General features: G+C 35.4%; 1 protein-coding gene across 1 annotated transcript in view; it reads right to left on the bottom strand.

Moving 5' to 3' along the window:
* VMP1 (vacuole membrane protein 1) overlaps nt 1–9,006 on the bottom strand; it is a 141,453-nt gene that overhangs the window by 102,418 nt on the left and 30,029 nt on the right. Inside the window, exons 3-5 of the mRNA XM_003795593.3 lie at nt 6,534–6,669; nt 5,381–5,471; nt 4,401–4,511 (exon numbers count right to left, since the gene is read on the bottom strand). Of these exons, the coding sequence (XP_003795641.1) occupies nt 4,401–4,511; nt 5,381–5,471; nt 6,534–6,669 (338 nt within the window). The remainder of the gene's footprint in view (nt 1–4,400; nt 4,512–5,380; nt 5,472–6,533; nt 6,670–9,006) is intronic.

Here is a 9,006-nt window from a genome sequence, read left to right as displayed (position 1 = left end):
CCTCCCAAGTAGCTGGGACCACAGGCGCCCGCCACAACACCCGGCTATTTTTTGGTTGCAGCCGTCATTGTTGTTTGGCGGGCCCAGGCTGGATTCAAACCTGCCACCTTAGGTGCATGTGGCTGGCGCCTTAGCCACTTGAGCCACAGGCGCCGAGCCCCTATATTTATTTTTAATAGATTGCTCCTCAAGCATCTAAATACTGATCCCCCCGCTTTGCTATATTAGCCTTTCACTTACTTCTGGTTACCAGTCTAAAAAAGCAGGTTCTGTGGAAAAAATCCAACACTGATTCATGACTTAAAAAACCCCACAACTCTCAGCATAGTAGAAATAGTGGGGTATTTCCTCAACTTGGTAAAGAACATCTATAAAAAATCTATAGCTAATATCATACTTAAGCATAAGAAACTGAGACTTTCCCATTAAAGTTGGGAAGAAGACAGGTGTCTCCCTCACAATTCTTATTGAACATCATACCAAAAATCCAACTAATGTAGATAAGAAAAAGAAATAACAGGTATACAAACAGGAAAGGAAGAAATGAAACTGTCTTTGTCTGTAGATGACATAATTATCTATGCAGAAATCCTGTAAGAATTGCCAAAGAACTCTTGGAACTATAAGCGACTGATTACAAGGTTGCAGGATATAAGGTTAATATAAAAAAAGCCAATTCTTTTTTCTGCATACCAACAACTAACATACGTGATTCACTAGTAATACTTTTAGCTATTTACCCCAATGAGTTAAAAACACTCTACACAAAACCATGCACAAAAATGTTTATAGTGAGCAACTTTATTCATAATCACAAAAACATAGAAGCAAAGATAATCCTTCAATAAGTGAAGAGACAAACTATGGTGTTACAGCCACATGCTTGAATATAATTCAGTGATGTAAAGTAAGGTATCAAGACATGAAAAGACATGGAAAAACTTTAAATGTATATTGCTAAGTGAAAGGCCAGTCAGAAAAGGATATAGAACTCTATTGTGATTCCAAATAGATGACAGTTGGAAAATGTAAAAACTATAGAGACAGTAAAAAGAGCAGTGGTTGCCAAGAGTTTGAGGGTAGGATGGGGAAGTGAATAGGATAAGAATAAATAGGTTGGGCACAGGCATTTTTAGGACAGTGAAACTAATCAATATGATACTATCATGGTATATATGCATTGTGCATTTGTCAAAATCAGACAACACAAGGAATGAATCCTAATGACACTATGGGTTTTTGTTAATGCATCAATATTGGCTCCTCAATTTTAACTAATAAATGACACTAATATAAGTGGGGGAAATAGAAAGTATATTGATTTTTTAAAAAAGTGTTCTTAGTCCTTTAAAAATTTCTCTTCTCTTTCTATCCAATCACTGGTAGAGCAACTAATCTGGATAAAGTGAAGATTTCTTTTAACTTGTAGCATAATTACAGTACCCCTTTATATTTTTCTTTTCAGGTATTTACAATATGTAATGAATGTGAACAGGTGAACACATAATTGTTTTCTATATAGCTAATAGCATTAACATCCACACAATATCACTCAAGTCAAAAACCAAAAGTGGTAATGACACAAAGCAGATATAGTAGTTTACATACAAATATACAGAAAGCCTGATATAAAAACTGTTATATATATTGCAATACAGTTTCAGAAGTTCTCTGACATCTTCATATTTGTTGAACTAGTATAATAGATATAACACTGAGTATAATAAGAGATAACTTCCTCCAAATAGCTTTTGATGAATTCTTTCTAAAATTGCGAAAAGGCCAACAACAGTCCATTGAACTTATACTCTGATCAAAGGCAGAAATAGCTACTTCATTTATAGAAACAAAGATTTGATTTTTTTCCTCAAATCAATTTCGTAATAAATTCTTACTTTGTTTCAAAATCTTTTACATGAAACCTGGATCAGTGGAACTAGAATAATAATGGTCTCACACAAAGACATTTTATTAACGTTTCTCGTGAATATTAAAAGAAACAGGAAACATGAACTTTCTGTATTTCATATTTCTTTGTCCTAAGTCTTTTTGTTTTATTTCTAGACAGAGTCTCGTTCTGTCATCCCAGCTGAAGTGTAGTGTCATCATTATAGCTCACAACAACCTCAACCTCCTAGGCTTAAGAGATTCTCCTGCCACAGCCTCCCAAGTAGCTAGGAGTACAGAAGTATACCTGTTGGCTAGTTTTTCTATTTTTTGTAGAGATGAGGGTCTCATTCTTGCTTAGGCTGGTCTTGAACTCGTAAACTCAAAGGATCCTCCCATATTCACCTCCCAGAGTGCTGGGATTACAGGTATGAGATGGGCTATTCTAAGTTTTCATGCAATTTAAAAGAATCTGCTATTTGGGTTGCTTTTCAGATGTTTGCAAATTAATTTAATGCAACAGATGAGTTCCTTTTTTTCTTTAGTCTCACTCGGTTGCCTAGGCTAGAGTGTTGTGGTGTCAGCCTAGCTCACAGCAACCTCAAACTCTTGGGTTCACAAGCAATCCTCCTGCCTTAGCCTCCAAGAAGCTGGACTACATGTGCCTGCCATGATGCTTGACTAATTTTTCTATGTTTAGTAGAGACGAGGTTTCCTTCTTGCTCAGTCTGGTATGGAATTCCTGAGCACAAGGAATCCTCCCATCTGGGATTACAGGTGTAAGCCACTTATAACCAGCTGACAAATGAGCTCCTTTGGTTTCCCCAAGTTTAGCTGACAAATTAGCTCCTTAGTTTGGTCTTCCCCTCTCAGAAGACAGGTCTAGATAAAAACAGAAACATACTCTGTAACTTGTAATTCCTTCTTTTCCCTTCTCCCTCAACCTCTAGTAGTGAATGTAGTGTTATTCTACAAAAATTGTAGTTATTAGAGAAATAATGATTTAGATTACTTCCCTAGAATTTACATCCCTATTTCAGTTAAATCAGCCAATAGATATGAGCAGATTTCTAAATGCTAAGTTTTAAACGCCCATAAATTTGGAGAAATTATGTATTATAGATTAATTCCCAAAGTATTCTTCTAGACATTAATTCAGTACTCTTCTGTGCCAAGCAATCATTCCTTAATACTTATCATACTTGCTTCATAATGAATTCTTTTTTTTGCTGCTTTTGGCCAGAGCTGGGTTTGAATCCGCCACCTCCAGTATATGGGGCCAGCGCCCTACTCCTTTGAGCCACAGGCGCTGTCCCAGAATCTTATTCAGCAATCAGTACCACTGCAACTCCTTTAACCTGTTTTTCTCCAATGAAGATCACACTGTTTTCAAATTTGGAATTGTTTTCAATTTATTATTCAGGGACAGGAACAGAATGAAACCAACAAGGCATCTCGGGCCCAAAATTTAATGAGGCACTTACTCAGCCCTGGATTTGCATGACCTTGAATGTGCCTATTTAAACTCTGTGCCTCAGCTGTCTTGCTCATTTCTCCCCAGTTCTAGTTCTGATATTATTTCAGTATAGTTGTGACCATTCAAAGGAAAACTTATTTTTATTCTCATTTCAACAAGTAAAAGGGTTTTTTCCAAAAGAGGCACTTTTTATACTTTGGCTCAAAGAGTTTAAGAAGACATTTAGTTGGGGAGGGCGACTGAAGGGAGGAGAGAGGGCAATTCTCACCTCATGCACACAATATCAGGGTGTTCAGCACATCCCCGGGTGAGGGGCTCAACTACAACTTGAACTTTACTTTGAAAGTGAGAACCATGTAAGCTAAAAATGTGCACCCTTATGTTAATTTACAATAAAAAAAAGAAAACATTTAGTTCTGTATGTATAAAACTTCTTTAATTATATTAAGAATACTAAAATAAGGTCTGGTGTGGTGAGTCACATAATGGTAGCACTCTGGGAGGTGGAGGAGGGTGGATTGCTTGAGCTCAGGAAGACGTGAGCTATGACACCATGGTACCCATCCAGGGTGACAGAGTGAGACTGTCACACAAACACACACAGAAGACTAAATAACTATCCAAGTATTATATACAAGGTGTCGGAGGATGTGAGGGTAGACACTATTGTCTCTATTGCTGATTAACAGAGAAAGTAAACTGGCCAAATTCATTCTAAGTCTTATGTGGAATTTTGTACATTTAAATTAATCTCAAACCATTAAAATGACATTATTCCAATATCTAAAAGGAAAAAACAAATCTCCAGGTTGAACTAATTTAAATAAATAACCTTATTTCTTTAAATGAAGTTTTCCCTTGAAACAAAAAAATCCTTTACCCAAAAGGAATAACAAAACTTAAAGCACTGATTTGAAAATCAGAACGCATATAAAACACAAAGGTAATTAAATACAAATCGTATTTTTAACTTCTGGAATAAAAACACTAATAAATATCTTTTCATTTTTGATTATTAAAAGAAAATTATTCTCACCAGGTAAAGCAGAAAGGTATGCAGCCCTGTTCCAAGCCCAACAGAAGACAAAATTCCTAAGCCTATCCAGTAGGCATACAAAAGAAACTGTTTCTCTATACGTTGCACATACTGAAAAACAAAAGGGGATAAAGTGAAAAATGTGAATTCTTTATACAGAAATGTGGTATTTATAAACTATCAGTAAAATTAAACAACCAGCTGAACTAAGTTTCACACAGGAAAAAAGAATAAAAATTCCTTGAAACGGACTTATTTTTTAATACCCAATAGCAAAGACAGAAAAAAATTCACCTAACTGGAATAAACTCCTTGTTTCTAAACCTTTGAAGTCCTACTATTAAGAATTACTAATAGGGAATAATGATGATAAAAATTTTAAAAACACATTTAAAAGAAATGTATTTAAAACTGTAAACCCTTCTCTTAAAGGTTTAAGAACCAATACCAATTAAGGGCTATTTACTACTTCTCTCTGAGATTAAAGTGTTTTAAAACATGAAATGATACCATTTAAGAACCATTTACTACAACTACAATACATTAATGTTTAGCTATTTTAATAAAAGGTATTAACAAAATGTCCTATTTTCCCACCACTAATGTACTCGTGGAAATGAACATGTATTCTATGCAAATAAAAGCGACCCTTAATTTAAGATTAAAGGCCTATCAATCTGTTTCAATGGATGACAAAAGCATATTATAGGAAATATGAAAATCTTGTAGTAATTAAAGGATTCATGACACTCTGCCTGAACAAAACTTACAGTGAAAATAAAAACAGATCATATAAATCAAACAGAAATGCTAAGCAGCCATAAGTTAGTAACACATGAATATTCTTCGGGTATGATGTTAAGACACTGAGATACCAGTTATGAAATATTGAGGGTATTCTATGAAATCCATATTATTCCTATTTGAAACCAGGATTAAAGAATGTGCAAGACCAGAAATAAAACTGCTGAAGCTCTTACCTGTTGATGTGCTCCTTCAACATAATACGTAGCTATAAGCACAGCAAGCAGCAGTAAAAAAGATACCACAATGCTTTGACGATGCCATAATCTTAAAAACAAAGTAAAAATAAAAAATCTCAGTCTCATTTTTAGGATTCACTATTTCAAAACAATTTCTAGTGGAAGCATTTAGGTTATCAAGCTCAGATACAGAATCAGTCTTTTTCGGCTAAGCTCTTGTGTCCTTTAATATCCATGGGCCTCCTGTGAGTGTGCGAAGGGGGAGAAGGGAAGATACATGGAAGGAACACAGGACCCAATTTCTTACTATAAACCCCACCATAGCCTTATTCTTACCTTGTTTATACTCCAACTTTTAAATTGGAAAGGCAACATAGTATAATAAAAGAGCACTGGCCTTCAACTCAGAGGATCTGGGTCAAAGACCCTTCATGTTGAACTTTGATCAAGACACTTAATCTTAATCTGTTTCTTGTTTTTATAACTTTATAATCATGTACCTGTTTTACCTTCCTTATGAAGTTGACATAAGGATCAAAATGAACTAACAATGTTACAAAACGCTTTATAAACTCTTAGTACAAGAAAAAGGAACATAATAGTACAGATCATAACTTGGAACTATATGCCAGAAAATGATACAGCATGTAAAAGTTCAACTCGCTCTTTATATTTGAAATAGGGTTTACAAGTACTAAATTTAAAGACAGAACACATTTCCATGAACTCTTTTTCATTGGCTCAAAGTATCAGTAAAATTGCCACGTATCATGAACCTTGTTCTGCTAAATAAATAATCAGTGTATCTAATGTACACAGGCATGATTTCTCCTTAATGTAAAAGTAGGAGAAAAAAAACACTGTCATATTTTCAGTGTTCTCTTTTGCATGAAAGATTCGACATGAAAAGCATAAAAAAAAGATTTAACATGAGACAGTGGTCAACTGTAACAATCCAATGAGCCAACAGCAATATTTCCCTAATCTATTTTTCTTTAAACTACAGAAAGGAGAATAAATGTGTTGCTATGATAGTATTCTAAATTGAATTTATTTATTTTGATGTAACAGGATAGGAAGTAGGAGAATGCTGAGGATTTCTAAACTTAGTAAATAAGGTTTATATAAAAAGTAATGGAAGACTCTTTACTTTGAGGTCCATTCCTTCAAGATTACAAGGATTTCCAGAGAAAAATACTGCAAGGTAATGAGTGGCTGTCGCCATAGGACAATATTCTGCCTTTCTTCCCGATCCCTCCTCTTCTTTTCATTCATTGAAGAGGGGTCTGGAAAACAATAGTGCAGAAGTTAAAGCACAATTTCTAACATTGATGCCCACTCTTTCCAATCACTTTAAAAATTTATCCCACATCTGAAAGTACAAAAATCTCAAAAGTACAAACAACATGATTCATACCTGGGTTGTGCAAATTTAAATAGTTCTGGTACTAACCTGAGATCACCTCTTCTGTAGAGGAGGCAATCTATGAAACACAATTCTAATTTCAGTGTTTGAAAACTATAACAGAAAGCCAGGGATTGTGATAGGTCCCCATAACTTAAGCCTCAACAGAATTTCATTTGTCTATATATCCACCTACCTCTTCCCTTTCAATCAGTGGCAGTCTTACAGGCTATTCTTTTAAGTAGTTTTGGAGAGGGATGGTACAATGTACAAGTGCTTACTGGACAAAAAGAGTTTTACCCTGTTGCGGGCAACAGCAAGTCCTGGAGTCTTCAGAAATGACTAGTCCAGACTTAGCAACACTTAGCGGTTTATCAAGGAGATGAATTATAGTAGTAGTTCTTCTTCATCTGTGGTTTTAGTTACCTGTGGTCAAATGCTGTCTGAAAATTCACTAAGTTTTAAACTGCATATTGTTCTGAGTAAGGTGATAAAAAATCATGCTGTTTCACTCCATCCAGTCCAAGTTATAAATTATCCCTTTGTCTAGCTTATCCACGCTGTATACATTACTCCATTACTGGACAAGGAGAAACAGTATCTATAGTTTTTGGTACTATCTGTAGTCTCAGGCATCTGCTGGGGGTCATGGAATGTATGTGCCACAGATAAGGGGGAACTACTACATTAAAAAAGTTGCCATTTTTTTTTTTTGAGACAAAGTCTCACTCTAATGCCTAGGCTAGATAGTGTTGCCACATCATCATGTCTCACAGCCACCTAAACCTCCTGGGCTCAAGCAATCCTCCTGCCTCAGCCTCCCAAGTAGCAAGGACTACAGGCACCTGCCATGATGCCCGGCTAATCTTTTCTACTTTAAGTAAAGATAGGGTCTTACTCTTATTCAAGCTCAACTCCTGAGCTTAAGGGATCCTCCCCTCATGGCCTTCCAGAATACTAGAATTACAGTCGTGAGCCACCAGGTTGGCAAACAGTTGCCACTTCTTAATCAGTGTTACCTAATGGACTGAGGCCAAAAAAGTGCTTACCATTTGTCAACTCTCTGACTTGACAGATAGGAGAACCTTCTATAGAGGGTGTGCTAAAGAAATGGTACTAAAAATCTGAGCAGTGGATTTGGGAAGGACTCTATATTTTGGGAAAATGAAATATCTAGACCGGTCCTTCTGCCCCAATCTCAACATTATTTTTTGCAATTATTTTACTATCAGAGCACAACCTTCCCTTCTTGTATATTACTTATGTCTAGGTTGGTTTACCTTTTATGAAGGGTATCATATCAAACTAACATCATATTATAGAGCTTAGTGGTTTAGATCTTAAAATGTGGAAGCAAACTAGTTGGTTCCAAATCCTGGCTCCGCCACCTACCAGTAATATAATCTCGGGCAAGTTAGTTAATATTTCTGTGAAACGGGGATAACAATAGTACTTACTTTCAGGGTCACTGTGGTGAGTTAAATGAGTTAATATCAATATGTATAACATTCTCAGAAGAGTCTGATACTTAGAAAGTGCCCAATTAAGGTTAACTATTATTGTCATCATTTATCAAAATTACACACGCACATACACATTATAAGCCAATAATTTCATTTCTAGGAATGATTAGATATAAGGTGAAATGACTCATATAAGTTTATTCACTACAGCATTATTCATACTAGCAAAAAGATTATCAACAATTTAAATATTACCAAGCGAGGACAAAGGGGTGATTAAAGCATGGTGCCCTTATACAGTGGAATGGAATACTAAAGAGTGAGTTTTTATGTACAGTGATAGCACAATCTCTAAGAAATATCAAGTAAAAAACACAGGGTACAAAAGAGTAAGAATGACATGGTTACTTTAATTTTATTTCAAAGGAGTAAACAGTAGAGGAAGGATATATAAATGTACGTGCTTGCTAAAAGGAAAAGAAAAATAGCATACAAAATCTCCTGATAGGAACACACTCTGATATATGCAATGCCCATCTCTGAAAACTTAAACTTACTGAAACTGCAAAATTTACTGACAATCAGAGCAAGCCAAAAGTCAGATCATTGCTACAAAATGTCCTCTGTGAGGAAATACAGTGATTAAAACAAACAAATGGAAACCACTATTTCAGATAGCTTGCACAATAAAAGAGAATATCTGTGATAATAGTACCACACTAGAGTATTATTAGCCATGTGTTTGAGATGCCAAA

The sequence above is a fragment of the Otolemur garnettii genome, unplaced genomic scaffold (assembly GCF_000181295.1).
Source record: "Otolemur garnettii isolate 467f Iridium unplaced genomic scaffold, OtoGar3 scaffold00094, whole genome shotgun sequence".
NCBI classification, from domain to species: domain Eukaryota; kingdom Metazoa; phylum Chordata; class Mammalia; order Primates; family Galagidae; genus Otolemur; species Otolemur garnettii.
Note: the sequence above shows the minus strand (reverse complement) of the source record. Positions and strands in the feature narration are given on the sequence as shown.